At 42.6% G+C, this 16,156-nt stretch overlaps 1 protein-coding gene across 2 annotated transcripts in view; it reads right to left on the reverse strand.

Annotated features, from left to right (window-relative positions):
• Positions 1–1,831: 1,831 nt before the first annotated feature.
• The window catches only part of SLC5A11 (solute carrier family 5 member 11), a 41,804-nt gene continuing 27,479 nt past the window's right edge, over positions 1,832–16,156 (reverse strand). For both annotated transcript variants that reach the window (XM_020995628.2, XM_078152652.1), the window contains 8 exons: positions 14,518–14,723; positions 10,089–10,224; positions 6,741–6,848; positions 6,187–6,337; positions 5,418–5,586; positions 3,821–4,036; positions 3,376–3,541; positions 1,832–2,037 (listed from right to left, as the gene is read on the reverse strand). In XM_020995628.2, coding sequence (XP_020851287.1) covers positions 1,832–2,037; positions 3,376–3,541; positions 3,821–4,036; positions 5,418–5,586; positions 6,187–6,337; positions 6,741–6,848; positions 10,089–10,224; positions 14,518–14,723 — 1,358 coding nt within the window. The remainder of the gene's footprint in view (positions 2,038–3,375; positions 3,542–3,820; positions 4,037–5,417; positions 5,587–6,186; positions 6,338–6,740; positions 6,849–10,088; positions 10,225–14,517; positions 14,724–16,156) is intronic.

Below are 16,156 nucleotides of genomic sequence, written 5' to 3' on the forward strand. Positions count from 1 at the left end.
GTAATAAAAGGTCATGTATCCCTGAGGACCACAACTAGTGTGGATTGGCTGGTCATTTTCACCCTTTCCTGATGTATCCCCAAAAGGGAGCAGGCAGAGAAACAAGAGCATGGGGCTAGCCTTGGAAATGTTTAGATTTCCTTGATTTTTCTACAACTCAAAGTTACTTGCAGGGAACCATCTCATCCATTTCTCACCATTCATTTCCAAGAACTAAAGTTGCTGGGAGAAAGAAAATGAAAATCATCCTCTGAGCATTCCTTTAAGAAACTAGCCTCAGGAATAGCTACTTATCCAGAGACCAGGGCTGTTGGGGTTTGGGTGTGAGAATGCCCATTTCACAGGTGTGCTGTGTTGGGAGGCCTGAGAAAACCAATGTGTGAGCTGGTAACGATTTTATTTAAAAGTCACAGAACACCATATGAGGCTAGAAAAAGGAGAAAATATGCTCAGCAGGTCCTTTATCACACATGGGCCAAGTGATACAGTACAAATGTGAACGTAAACAGGTAACTCGTACATTATAAGCTTTCTGATGAGGAAGAGAGCCTGGATAATTGCTAATTTGACATACACATCTACATGTACACACACACACACACACACACACACACACACACAAAATTCCTCTCTCCCTCCAAAGCGATTAAGAAAGAGGGAGGGATTTTTGCTAGTTGAGAAGTAGTGAATGTGTTCAGACTAACAGTGGCTAATCATTAGATCAATTAAGGATATAGCCCAAGAGTAGAGGGATAGGCCATCTTATATTAAACACTTTGTAGGGGGTAGAGAAGTGGATCTTTGTGATCCAAAGTTATCCTATGCCCCTCTATTTTTCTGGGGGAAGAGGGAAGGAGTTTCCCTGGGTTAATGTCTCTGAAATCAGGAGACAGAATCTGTAGGCTCCGTAACTTCTTTCTTGGTTGTGGTCGGGTGATTGTTCTCCATCTATTCCTTAGATTCTATTAAGCCTAGCTGGTTGAGAAAGCTGATTGATGAAGACCCTTGGTATAATCTATAGAGCCTGAGAATATTAGAGTTGGAAAAAGACCTTTAATGATCATCTAGTTCAATCTTTTCTCCATGCCTACTCCTTCCCACGTGGACACGCTATATTATAGATGAGGAAGATAAAGCTCAGAGAAGGGAAATGACTTGCCCAAGGATAGGAACAGAAGTGGATTTCCTGGTTGGTTCCCTGATTAGGGACTATACTTATGATTTCACTGATAGATACCCCAGATGAGGAAGTTCCCTCCTTGCCACCTTTTCTATAATTTATTGTCTTAGAATTGCTTCTCTAAGTGAGATGCCCCAAATAACAGCCAGTATGTGTCAGGCAAGACTTGAACTCTGGTCTTCATGGCTCCAAAGCCAGCCCACTACCCACTATGCCAAAGCTACCTCTCTAAACAATAAAAGTAAAATGTGTAAAGAAATTAACACAATATGGTGCTCAGTGACCCCTTCCCTTGGCTAAGCTCCATCTCATTTCACACCTTATTTATGGGCACCCTTTAACAGAGCATGGATAAGTAACAGCTGTGGGTTTTTCTTCTGTCATTTAAAATCTCTCAAATCACTGAACTGTGTACATTTTTCCGGCAAAGGACTTGAGAAATGGAGATGGCTTGCCTTTCTCATATTTTTTCATCTCTCTCACAAAAATTCAGACCTAAAAGTCATTTGTGTTAAAGGTTTAGAAAACACCAACACCATAATGGTTTTTAAAAACAAAACAAAAAAACCACCAACCACTGTTTTCATGAAATAAAAAAATCAGGAAGAGTAAAACCTTGAAACCCATCCCACCCCACCCCCAATACCATCATTAGGCAAAGTAGCCCCAGAGAAAAATGGCCACACTAATACAGATGATCAGGTTGATATTCAGAATCCTTTTGACAAGAGAGTTTTCTTCTAAAGAAGTCACAATAGGTTCGGGTTTCTTCATAGATGTCTCACTAGCCTCAGAATCCATTCCACAAAGCCAAATGATGGCTTTCTTCACTTTGGATGATTTTTCGGTAGTGTTGCCTAAAACAAATGATCTACAATTAAAAAAAATACCATGTTCTGCTTGTCCTGGGTTGAAGACATAGATGTGGTGGCTCATTATGCCTGTTTCTCTAACCATAAAATACCAACTGTGCCTCTGAGAGACAGTGAAAACTATGGCTAGGAAGTCCGGTGGAAACTCTAAGGACAGTGGATCCTCAGGTACAGGTCTAACTTATAGAGAAATGTAGTGTGACTTAGAGTCCTTAGTGAACCTCCTCTGCAACAAATTGTGGCATTCCCATCCTGGGCCAGGCAAGACTGGCAGGAGGAAGATCAGGGACCATTGTGATACCTTTGGAAGGATTAAATTCAGGGTCCTAAGCAAACCAGTGTGATGGCAAGGGAACTTTATACTCCACAGGACATGTTCTAATGCAACCTCAGTAGCATTGCTTCCAACAAGAGGGCCCACTGATGGAGAGCCACTTTTGAGAAGGACACAGTCAAGTCTCTAGGATGGAAGATGGCACTATGAACCCTCAGGTAGTGAAATTGATGGGGACTAAATAAAGGGATGGCTCTTAAGGATGCGTGAGGAGGTAGAAAAGTGATAGCTGAGTTTTACTGTCTCTGGTGGCTTCAATGCTAATAGGAGAGAATGGTGAAAAAAATGTTGGAAGATGTAGTTCAAGATCAAGAGATGAGAGAACAGAGGCTTATTTGCAGAAGTTTCACATGCATATATTATGAATATTTTCTTCAAGAAGTAGATTGGGGACTGGTAGGTGGCAGAGTAGATAGAGCTCGGACATTGGAGTCAGGAGGACCTGAGTTCAAATTTGGCCTCAGACACTTGACACTTACTACTTAACCCTGATTGCCTTACCAAAAAAAAAAAAAAGAAAAAAGATCTGGTCTCCCATGAGAGAAATCACCAAGGGAGTTGAGAGAAGGCCCCTAAAAAGGAGTACCAGAGCAAAAGGGGGAAGAGAGAAATGCTGCTGATATTTGGGAAGAGAATAAAGAGTTTTGACCTATCAAACTATCAGACCTATCAGAAGCAAAGACTGTAAAGGATTGTAAAGAAATAGCGTGCAAGGAATTTTCTCTTAACTTCCTTCTAGATGATAGTGGGCACATCTGACTCTGGGCATCCAGGAGGTGGAAGCTGCTGCCTGCTCCTCACTGGTATCCCTCATATGACCAAATAAAATAATAAGCACCGAGAGTGCAGTGGGTGGAGAGGCAGGTTGGTGGTGCAATGGATGGAGCTGTATCCCTTGTAGCACAAACATAATTCATTTGAGCCTCTGTGTCTTTAAGCGAAGAATATTTTAAAATCATACAAAGGCAAGAAGTTAAGGGTTAACTCACTGCTTTGAAGTTTAGAAGGCGTATCCTGGGTGATCTCAAAGCGGGCACTGGCGCTGCTGCCTTCTGGGGTCATGTTCTTGGAGAAGCTCGGAGGGAAAGGGTCTGCTAATACCTGTTCCTCCTGGATCAAGGGGTCATGGCGAGTGAACCAGGTCAAACGAGTGATCTAAGGAGAAGACGCAGCCTGTGAGGAATTTCTCTCAGGTTTTTCCCACCTCATATGGCCTGTGCGTCTGACTTTGGGAGTCCACGAGGTAGAAGCTACTGCCTGTCCCCCTCCCTAATGCCTCATCATCACCACCAGGAATGTGCTTTCAGGGCAGCCTTGGGTATAGTGGGTAAAGGGAGGCTTCCCAAGTCCACTTGAAGACTATCTGGCCTTGGCCACCCTCAGCACCCAGCAGGCCGGGTGGGGCCTGAATTCCACAGCCGAAGCTGAACGTACCATCTCTTTAGAAGGTGGCTCTGTGAACCAACTCACGGTGACCACGGTGACCAGTGTGACGACAGACAGGATCATGGAGAAGTAGAGGTAGTGAACGTACTTCACCACATCTGGGCGCTCATCGACCTGGTCACATTGAGGCTGCACATAGATGAAATCCAGTACCAGCCGGATCATTCCTATGAACAGGCCAACCAGCAGACCCCAGAAGGCCCCCTGTCGAGCAAGACAAAGGCATCTTAGAGTCCAGGAGTCCTGTTCATTAAGTGTAGCGTTCTCCAGATGGCAAAATGCAACGACATGCTCCTAGCCCCCTTTGCTGTTCTAAGTCTTCTCTAGCTTTGACATTCTACGTTAGAAGCAGGTGGATGTGACAGTGGATAGAGTGCTAGGCCTGGAGACAGCAAGACGAGTTCAAAACTGGCCACAGCTGCGTGGCTGTGGGCAAGTCGTGGAACCTGTTTGCCTCTGTTTCCTCATCTGTAAAATGGGCGTAATAATAGCACCTTTTTCCCAGGGTGGCTGTTGTGAGGATCAAATGAAATAATATTTGTAAAGTAATTAGCACAGTGCCTGGCACACAGCAAGTGCTTAATAAATGCTTGGCTCCCTCCTTTCTTCTTTCCAAGTTCTGACACTCTATGCTCCCGTCTTGAAATTCTGATTCTTACATTTTATGCTCTTATGTTCCCAAGCCCCTTTTAGTGCTGAAATCCGAGGCTCTATGTTCTGGGGTCCCTTTCAGGGCTGACATCTTATGTTCTTAGTTGGGGAAACAGGAAAGAAAAACCTCCCTAAACTAGTGAGTGCCGCTCCCCCCTCATTTGAGCCAATCAACTAATCCATCAATAAAGAGTAAGGAAGGGCTTACAACAGGTTAGGCCAGGGCTGGGGAACCTGGGGCCACAAGGCCGTGTGTGGCCCTGTAGGTCCTCGGATGCAGCCTTTTGACTGAGTCCAAGTTTTATAGAACAAATTTTATTAAGGGGATTTGTTCTGTGAAGTTTGGATTCAGTCCAAGGGCTGAACTTCAGGACCTAGAAGGCCACACGTGACCTTGGGGCCACTGGTTCTCCACCCCTGGGCCAGGCTTTAGGCCAGAAATACAAAGACAAAAGTGGGATAGTTTCTTCCCTCTAAGATCTTACATTTTCCTGGGGGATTCTTAGCATGTTCACATATAAGTGAATATAAGACATATGTGAAATAAATATACAATGATCTGGGGGCATGAGGGGGGTCACTAACATCTCAGGGAATCAGAAAAGTCCTCTTAAATGAAATGGAACTGTAAGGGAGAGGCAGAGGTGAAGAAGTCTTCAAGCAAAGGTTGGATAGCTGCTTGTTAAGTAGGTCATGGTGGGGATCCTCTCCAATTCTGAAATCCTGGGATTTTGTGGAAGTTTCTTCCTATTCAGAAGTTTTGTTTTCATTTCTCTAAAGTCCCTCCCAATTGTGATCATCTATGTTCTAAGGCCCATCATCCCCACTGCAGCTGCGATATTCTGTGTGCAAAGGGGCCACATTTGATCTTCCGAGGCCTCATTTCGACCTTGACATTAGACATTTCTGCAAACGTAGAATCTACAAACTCTACCTTTTCATTTGTTCGCTTCCAGAAACAGCCCATGGTGAAAACAATGGCCACTGGAGGCTGCAGGTAAGAGCTGATGGACTGGATATAAACGAAGAGTTGACCACCTTGGCTCGCCTGCACCAACGGGATCCAGAGGATGGACACCACGACCAGCATCAGCACAAACACTCTGGTCCAGCCAGGCCCCACCCAGAGAAAGGCCCAACATTAGCTCTCCCTTCTCTTCCGTTACCCATCCATAGGGAAAGGCCTCCCCCTACCCACTTAGCCAGAAAACTTCTAGGTCAGCCTTGGAAGTCAATGTGGCAGAGGGGAGGGAGCAGGGAGGTGGTATCATGGCACCTTCCAAGAATGTAATGGAGGTGCTTATTTGCAAGATATTTGCACATGTTTCACATGTTATGTTTTTAATGTGAAGATGCAGATATCCTTTAGTCTCCGTTGTCTCCTCAGTCTCATGGTTAGTGGCCTCAGTCCAAGATTGCCCCGCTTGAAAGGGCAACTGAGAAAGATCTCCCCTATGCCTGAAAGAACTCCCTTCCATCTACCCCACAATGGCAGGGGTTGCTAAACGCCCCCATTCAACCATGACGGAAAAATGGCTAGTTGTGTTCTACCTCTAGGAACTTGAAGTGGATTACTGTATCTTTTAGTTTTGTTTCCTCCCTCCTGTCCAGCATGGATTGCTCCCTTAGTCTCCTCCCGAAAAAGCTATACGACTTCAAAGAGGGCCAGAATTTGTGGGGTGAGGTCAGCATCACCCCCTCACCTGCCTACAATCATGAGTTCCCATTCAGAAGATTTGGGCCGAAAATGGAGCCAGAGATCCATGGTGAAGATGGTACTGGAACTATTAAAGATGGAGGTGAGGGAGGACATCAGTGCAGCCACCATCACGGACATCATCAGTCCCCGGAGCCCTGGGAGGCAGAGGAAAGACCACGGTGGAACACAAGTTCCTTCTTGGTAACAGCTGTTACCCATTCCATTCTTCTCCAACAGCCCCCAGGCTCTGCTTTTAGCAACGCCTGCCATCTTGGGCTAGTTGGGGAATAGGTGGAGAGTCCTCTGGGGGGGGACAGGAGGGACCTTGATCAGCTCCTCTTAGGATGAGGCCACTAGGTTATCTTCTGCTTTTTGCTTTATTTTGGGTAGCAAGTGATATACTTATAAGTAGTGCAGTCTAGTGCCCAGAGCCTAAAGCCAAGCCTTGAGCCCAGCCTAGCTTGGAGTTCAGATTTATCTATGACCAGAACCCAGAATAGGTCAATGTCAAAGCCCACCTCCTCACTGTAGTCTTCATGGGAGGTGAGGAGGTCATACCTATGGGCAGGAGCTCCAGAACAAGTTTGGGGTATGCGATATCAGAGCATCCAGCGGAGTTGCCGCAGACTCTCTGGCACATCTCAGGGGTAGCACAGGCAACCAAATCTGTGAAGGAAAACACATGGGGAAGAGCAAGATAGATATGGCTGGACAAAGGCTTAGGAAGCTTGAGCTCTGGGCAGGCCCAGCCTGCCTTGGGGCCAGGAGCCAGAAATGTAGGAAATCTAGCAAGGCATGGGTCAGAGCCCCATCTGAGCCACTTACGAGGCTGATCCTCAATCTATGACTTTGTCAGGCTAATATAAATGGGGAAGGTGAAACTGGCTGCTCAGAGCACAGGAAAATCATTTTCTGGCACCCCAGAAGCATACAAAACCCTTCTTACGAGATATCCATACAGTGCCAGTGAAGTAAGCCCAGAAATCATTAGTGTCTCCCTTTTACAAATGGAGAAACTAAGGCATAGAAAGGTCAAGAAACTTTCCCAAGTCACATTCCTAAAATGATAGACCAAAGATTAGAACCCAGGTCTCCCGACTCTCCATCAGAACTGAAGGGAAAAAAAAGGGCAGAGATAGCTAAAGTCTTTTCCATTTGCTTTCCCACCACCCTTCAAGGTCTGGACCCTCTAAGGTAAGAAGAGGTTTTTGAACATCACAGATGGAGTCTGACCATATGTCTGCAATTTACCAGTACTATAGGCAAGGGCTGTGAGAAGCTAGTACTGAGGCCTCCCGCCAGCCAGACTCCAATGATTGCCTCTTCTGGTATAAAACAGTCAACAAACAGCATTTATTAAGCACCTACTAGGTACCAGACACCATGCCAGGTAATGAGGATGAAAATACAAAAAAAAATCAATCTTAGCTCTCAAGTGAATTTCTGTCAGGAAAGACAAGATAACACATATTATTATGTACAGGATAAATACAAAGTAATTTAGGAAGGGAGGTTAGTTTGCCTTCAAGTTAACCAGATCTTGGAGTCTTTAGAGTTCTTTTTGTTTCATCTCTGTGGTTTAACTATTAAGCTGAATGGAACTCTTCTTTGCACTTTCCCTTCTCCACCTTGCCCCTACCCATGTGTCTCCCACCTTCAAAGGCTCCCCAGTGCCTAAAACCAAGGTGGCATGGTAAATAGAGCACTGGTCCTGGAGTCAGGAAAACCCAAGTTCAAATCTGGCTTCATCTACTTACTATGTGACTCTAGGCAAGTCACTTAACCTCTCTGTGCCTCAATTTCCTCACCTGTACAATGGGGATAATAACAGCACCCTTGCAGGGTTGTGGTAAGAAAGTGTTTATTTAGTATGGTGCCTGGCACATTAGTAGGTGCTACATAAATGCTTCTTCTCTTCTCTTCCCTTCCCTAAAGGATGGGATACAAACTCCTTAAACTGTCATTCAAGGCCCTCCGCAGTCAGGCTCTGACCTACTTTTATGGCCTTTTCTTACACTACTCTCTCTGGATTATTCACTGTCCCTCAAATACTTCTCATACTTTCCTGCTTTTACACACCCAAAATGCCTTTGCACCATCACTCCCTGTGGACAACATATCTCCAATTTTAAATACATCACCAAGTTTCAATGGCCCCTCTTCCATGAAGCTTTCCTCATTCCTTCTCAATCTCAGCAGGAAGACTTTTAATCTTCATTGACTTTTTTTTTTGGGGGGGGGGTAAGGCAATCGGGGTTAAGTAACTTGCCCAGGATCATACAGCTGGTAAGTATCTGAGGTCAAATTTGAACTCAGATTCTCTTGACTCCAGGACCAGTGTTCTATCTGCTGCACCTCCTAGCTGCCCCTTCATCAACTCCTGAAGCATGTGTATGTGTGTGTGTGCGTGCCATATTTATCTTTGCAAATGCAGAATGTTATCTTGACTAGATGAAAACCTCAACAAGATGGTAGACTACATCTTATTTCCCTCTGAGCACTTAGGTGGCACAGCGGATACAACACTGGGCCTGGAATCAGGAAGACCTTAGTTAAAATCCAGCCTCAGAGACATACTAGCTGTGTGACCCCTGGGCAAGTCATTTAACCTTGTTTGCCTCAGTGTCCTCATCTGTAAAATGAGCTGGAGAAGGAAATGGCAAACCACTCCAGTATTTTTGCCAAGAAAACTCCAAATGGGATCATGAAGAGTATGACATGGCTGAAATGATTGAATAACGATGATAGCTAGTAAAGTACAGGGGATACAGTAGGTGTTGAAGGCATTTGAATGAATGAATGAGCCAGTAAGTATTTCCTCAGCTGTACAAGGAGGAGTCTGGATAAGACAGTCTCTCAAGATCTCTCCAGCTCTAAATTTTCTGACCCTATAAACCTTATATGACAAATAGGCTCAAGGAACATCAGAATTATCAAGTGACCTTTCAGATCTTCCAGTCTCATCCTCTCATTTCACAGATGGTTGTTCTGACCCTCTTCTGGCCAATGGTGCCGGCATATTTCTGACTGGAGCCTGGACCACCATTGAGTTACTCCTTGCACTGGGCCATAACAAAATGAAAATTGGGGAGAAGTTTCTTTTGGGGAAAAGCTGGAGAAAAGACACTGGTTCAGGAAAGCAACTGAACAAAAATTATTCTAGCCACCAGGAAAATAAATCTGAGACCCCAAGGGCAATTCAACTTCATGGGATCATAGATTCAGAGCTGGAAAGGACCTTAAATGATCATCTAGGTCCATACCTTCTAATTAAAAAAAATTATTCTGAACTTAAACACCAAAAAAAGCATTTCCACACCTGCAGCAGAACACAAAAAGAGGGTTCTACAGGGAAACATGAGTCTCCATATCAGATTGCTGTCTTTTTAAAAATACGTATAATAATTCCTACACGTTCCTTTCAAAACTAACCTATGTGTCTCTACTTCCTTGTGAACTTTTGTCCTCTTGTGTATTTTTTTTAAATGACAATGGCCCTCTTTTTCATTTAATACTGTTGGTACCCTAACCCCATAAATTAAAGAGAAGGAGGATTGGGGAACCATCGTAACAAACACAGTTGAGCAAAAGTGAATCCACACTGTGTCCACATCCCCAAAAGTTGGTCTCTTTCTGCACCTTGTGTCCATCACCTCTTAGGCTGTAGGTAGGTAACATACTTCATCAGAGGCCTTTGAAGACATGCCAACTCCCTCATTTTATAGACAAGAAAATGAGGCACAGATACATTAAATTATTTAGGCCAAGGTCGCATGGGGAGTAAGTACCAGAGCTGGAATTCAAACCCACATCCTCTGGCTCCAAAACTCATGGTCTTTCCAAGGTTTATGCTTTAATCAACTCAGTCAATGGTCTGGCCATGGCTCTCCTCCCACTCCCCCTCACCTGGGAAGAGGACTCGGCTAACCATGCCAGGCATCACCATCAGGAAGAGAGGCAACATCTTCAGGTACGCAGCCATCAGCGAGCCCCCTTTGGCATGGGAAAGGTTTTTGGCAGCGAGAGACCGTTGGACGATGACCTGCAAACCACAGAGGGCGCTTGGGAGGGCACGGGAGCAGAGGGGCCAGGGGCTGCTTGCTCAGCCTGAGAACAGTCTATGCAAGTGGATTGGGAGAGATGAGCATGTTACAGTCTCCATCTTTGTTCATCCTTAATCTGAATGCAATGTCCAGCCCGGCAAGGAAATTGAAGGCAAAGAGGTCCGAGGTTCCTTCTCTAGGGGAAAATTCTTCTAAGTCAACATAATTAATAATCACATTCCCATCACTTCTAACTCTCTTCCTACACAACTCCTTTGATGAAGTATAAGTCAGAAAGATGATAGAGAGTCCTTACTGTCTACCACAGTTATTAATTTTGTCTCTTAATTATCCGTGGCCTTTCATTGTCTTCTAATTGCTTCTTTGGTGGCTGTGTTATGTCCCCTCTAAGTGGGACTTCTTAGGATCACAGATTAGACTTCCACTTATCTTTCTAGTCTTATTTCATGGTTTTTTCCTTAAAGCAGGTTCTATCCTAAATTGGTTTTCTAGCTGCCCACTTCCAGCCCCTGCACCTTTGCACAAGCAATGCCATGTGCTGGGAATGCACTCCTTCCTCACCTCAGCACCAAAGAATTCTTGACTATTTTCAAAACACAACTGCTACATGAGATCTTTCCTAATGTGCTCAGTTGATTTCTTTCTTGAAATTACTTTGTATATGCTCCATTCAGTTCATGATTAGATGACCTCTTCATTTCATTATCTGTGAATGGTAGCATGGAAGTCAGAAGATGAGGACAGTTTCTTTTTATTCTTTATATCCCTAGTGCCTGGACTGTGCCTTGTAGATAGTAGGTATTTAATAAATGTTTGTGGAATTGAATTTGATTGAAGCAAGAAGCTCTGATCAGGCTAGTGCTGGCCAGTGCTAGTGTCTAAGACAAGGGAGGGGAATCTGTGGTCTCAAGGCCACATGTGGCCTTCTAGGTCCTCAAGTGTGGCCCTTTGACTGAATCCAAACTTCACAGAACAAATCCCCTTACTAAAAAGATTTGTTCTGTAGAACTTGGACTCCATCAAAAGGCCACACCTAAGGACCCAGAAGGCCACAGGAGGCCTCAAGGCCGCCGGCTCCCCACCCCTGGTCTAAGAAGTGATGTTATCTATTCTTAGCAAAGGCATGATGAAGGAAAGAAGACTTTATTTTAAATACCTACTATGTGGCAAGCACTGTGCTGAATGTTTTACAAATATTATCTCATTTCATCCTCAAAACAACCCTGAGAGGTAAATGCTATTTTTATCATTCTACAGTTGAGGAAACTGGGGCAGACAGAGCAACTTGCCTAGGATTGCATAGTAAGTAAAGTTTCTGAGGCAAGATTTGAACTCAGGTAGATAATCTACTACAACACCTAAGTGCCTCTACAAGGGGGGCAGGATGGGGAAAGCCTTGAATGAGAGGTCAAGATGTGACCAGCATCTTTCTTCGTGAGTGAACATTTATGATGTTGCTTCTTTATGGCATTTAACATGCATTGAACACATCTTCTTTCAAACATGACAAAACACATTTCAAGACTTAATACAAGAGTGTCCCGAAAGTCTTAGTGCAGCTTAAGCTATTTAAGTACTAAAAGATTAAAATGTTACTAAGACTTTTGGGACAACATGTTTTGCAAGGTTAGGTGTTCTTTGGAATCATTAGCAATATTTTTTTTCCTTCCATCCTAGAGACTATCAGGGACTTTCAATGAAATGCATTTTTTTCCCACTGACATATAATCAGTGAATCTTGGCATATGAAGAGGTCATCTAATCATGAACTAAACAGGAATTCCTTCTGAAATATTCCCAAGAGGTCATCCAGTGACTCCTTCACAACATGCAGCATCAGGGAACATTATGCCTCGAGGCAGCTCATTCCATTTTTTGTATAGCTCTAGCTGAGCTGGAATCAGTTTACCTATAATTTCCATCTACTCGTTTTAGTTTTGTCCTCTTGGCATTAAGCAGAATAAGTCCACATCTAATCAGAGACAGCTAGGTAGTGCTATGGATAGTGTTGGAGACTTAGTAGAGGCAGCTGGTGGATCAGTGGTTAAAGCACTGGTCCTGGAGTCAGGAAGACCTGAGTTCAAATCTAGCCTCAGACACTTCCTAGCTATGTGACCCTAGGCAGGTTATTAAACCTCTGATTGCCTGACAAAAGGATCCACTAGAGAAAGAAATAGCAAACCATCCCAGTATCTTTCCCGAGAAAACCCCATGAACAGTATGGTTCATGGGGTCATGAAGAACTGAACATACCTAACCAACAGAAACAAAAAATTTTTCTTTTCTCCACCAAATCCCACATGCTTTTTATTTCAATCTCTCTCCTTGGAGTCAGGTGCAAGTGAATCTTTGCTGAAAGTATGAAGAAGAAAATACTAGGAAATACATTTTGGGGTACACAAATATTTGTAAATCAAATCTTATTTCCCATTTGTTTACATTATAATTTTAAGAGATATGGTCCCATAGAAAAAGATAACTAACCACTACTATTGAAAAGATCTTTATTTCAAAGAACTGTGATTTTACCATTGTAGGGAATCCTTCCACTAAAGCAGGTTGCAGCCCTTCTCTAGCTTAGAAAATTGATTTTGAGACTTGCTATGACTGAAAAAAAAAAAAGCTGTTACCCTACAGTTTTAGTTTAAGTAGGATAGTTATTGGACAAGAGATAATAGAGTAGATCACTGGGCCCATACTTGGAGCCTTTTCAGCTTGTCAGAACAACCTTGGCTTGTACTTCCTGGTATAGCCTCCAAGAACCCAGGGTCATCTTCAGACAACAAAGAATCATCAGAGTAGGATGATAGTGAAAGTTGACTCCCCTCAAAAGAAAAATAACTTAAAAAGTCACCTCACAATGCAGCCAACCTTTTAAAAAGTCAGACATTTAACAAATAAATAACTATCATAATATTTATAATCACTCAAAAAAGAGCTGTAACAGGGCAGCTAGGTGGTGCAGTGGATAGAGCACTGGCCCTGAAGTCAGGAGGACCTGAGTTCAAATCCGGCCTCAGACCAAACACTTGACACTTACTAGCTATGTGACCCTTGGGAAGTCACTTAACCCCAACTGCCCCCCACCACCAAAAAAAAAAAAAGCTGTAACTAGAAATTTTTGCACTGGGGGCAAGCAGCACATGAGGGAGATCCCACCCAAACACTGCTAGGAAAGCTATAAGCTTGAGGGGTAGGGTAGGAGGGAGCTCATCTCAACTATGATCATCAGGGAGAAGAAATACTTTCAGGAAAACTGTGAGTCCTCTGATGAAGAAGCTGCTGAGGGCATGGATAGGGTGGGAGCAGAACTAGATTGGAAAGGGGGTCACTTGCTTCCCTAGTAGCTGCTAGGAAGAAGTTGTTCCTGGACCTTCTTATTTTAATTAATTATTCTTGCTAAAGAGACATTCATTTAATTTGTTTCTATGCCCCAGGGAGATTACAAAGACTGTCAGCACCCTCTAAATTTCAGCTATCCAGGGCAGTGTGCCTGCCAGCTGCCCTAATTATAGGGCTTTACACTCAAATATGTTGAAGAACTGGACTGAAAATATAGGCCTTAACAGTACCAGAAATGTAATATATTGGAGAAATATTTAGAACATTTTCTGTATTTGCTGAAAATGCTTTAAAAAAATATCTGCTTTGTGGGGCAGCTAGGTGGTACAGTGGTTAGAGCACCAGCCCTGAAGTCAGGAGGACCTGAGTTCAAATCCGGCCTCAGACACATAACACTCACTAGCTGTGTGACCCTGGGCAAGTCAACCCCAATTGCCTCACCAAAAAAAACCCAAAACAAAACCAAACCAAAAATATCTGCTTTGAACATCCTCCCCCTGCCAAAGTGCCCTCTTTTGAGATTGATTGCTTTCCATCTGTTTTTAACATTGAAGGTTAAATTGTGTTGAAAATGCGACGCTGTTCATCTACAAGTGAGAGGTACTGTCTCTTTAAGAGTTATGCCTATCCTCTTTCCCCCATTTTGCTAAACTTGGAATTTTAGGTTGATTTAAACATCATTAGGGAGCTTAAGGAAGTAGAGAAGAAAGGAAAAAAAGAATCGGAGCACAACTCTAAGAAGACAAGATTAGAAAGAAACAGGACCTAGGAGAGGTCTTTAAGCAACATACAGTCCAGACAGAAGATTAATTAACCTGAGCCACATAATGCCTGGCAACGACTTACACTGAATCACAGATAGAATTGAAGGAATGTACTGAAATCAAGCGATGCATATTGGATACACGGTGAGCGAGGTTGACCTGTACCTGATCAGTACACCAGTACCAAAGTGAAGGAACTGGCATTCCAAGGAGGATCCCTGGCCAGGGAAGATCAGAATTGACAGGGTCTCGGAAAATATGGAAAGCATCATCTCTAGGCAACCCACAGCTGTTGTTGGCACTCTGGTTGCTGGCCACGGCTGTAAAGTATTTGTTCTTCAGCCCTTCCATCCCACCAACTGCAGCAAAACCTGCAATTTAGAGGAGGTATAAGTTACCCGTAAGATCAGATTGACCCTTTAATCCTCTGTCTGACCCATGCAAGATGATGACTGAAGCTGGATAAATGTACCAATCCAAACCTCACAACCAAATGTAGAAAAGCAGAAATATCAAATGTTTGCTTTTCAGACCATAATGCAATAAAAATTACATGGAATAAAGGGCTATGGAGGCATAGATTAACAGTTAATTGGAAACTAAATAATCTAATCCTAAAGAATAAGTGGGTCAAAGAACAAATCACAAAAACAATAAATTATTTCATTAAAGAGAATGACAACAATGACAAAAGTTTTGGGGTATAGCTAAAGCAGTACTTAGATGAAAAGTCCTATCTACTAATGTATACATCAATAAAAGAAAGAACAGATCAATTAATTGAGTATGCAACTGAAAAAGCTAGAAAAAGAACAAATTTAAAATTGTCAATTAAACACCAAAATGGAAATCCTGAAAATCAAATGTGAGATTGATAAAATTGAAAGCAAGAAAACAATTGAACTAATAAGTAAACCTGTGAGCTGGTTTTATTTTAAAAATTCAATAAAATAGACTATTGGTTAATTTGATTTAAAAAAAACAAATTACTAGTATCAAAAATGAAAAGGGTGAATGCATTACCAATGAAGATGAAATTAAAGCAATTATTGGGAGTTATTTTGTCCAATCACATACCAGCAAAATTGACAATCTAAGTGAAATGGATGAATATTTACAAAAATATAAATTGTCCAGACTAACAGAAAAGGGAAATAAATACTTAAATAGGATTTGATCTTAGAAAAAGAAAATGAACAAGTCATCAGTGACCACCCTAGGAAAAAATCATCAAGACCAGACAAATTTACAAGGGAATTCTCTTTTCTAAATTTAATTTTTTTGTTACATTTTAAGTTCCAAACTGTCTCCTTCCCTCCCCGTCCCTCATTAGAGAAGGCTGTCATTTGACACAGATATATAAATACATGTAAAACCATACTATGCATACTTCTGTCTATTGGTTCTTCTCTGGAGATGTATAGCATCTTCCTTCCTAGGTCCTTTGCAGTCGATTTGAGTATTTATAATATTCAGAATAACCTAGTCATTTATAATTGTTCTTTGAATAACATTACTGTTACTATACCTAATGTTCTCGGTGCTGCTCATTTCACTTTTCATCATTTCATGCAAGTTTTTTCCATGTTTTTCTAAAATTAAACCACTTATTATTTCTTACAACACAACAGTATTCCATCACAATCATATACTACAACTTGTTTAGCCATTCCCCAATTGATGGGCATCCTCTCAATTTCCAATTCTTTACTGCTAAAAAGAGAGTTGCAATAAATATTTTAGATTTATTAGGTTCTTTCCCTTTTTTCCCTGATCGCCTTGGGAAACAGACCTAATAGTGATA

The sequence above is a fragment of the Phascolarctos cinereus genome, unplaced genomic scaffold, assembly GCF_003287225.1.
Source record: "Phascolarctos cinereus isolate Bilbo 61053 unplaced genomic scaffold, phaCin_HiC Scaffold_4;HRSCAF=312, whole genome shotgun sequence".
Lineage (NCBI taxonomy): Eukaryota > Metazoa > Chordata > Mammalia > Diprotodontia > Phascolarctidae > Phascolarctos > Phascolarctos cinereus.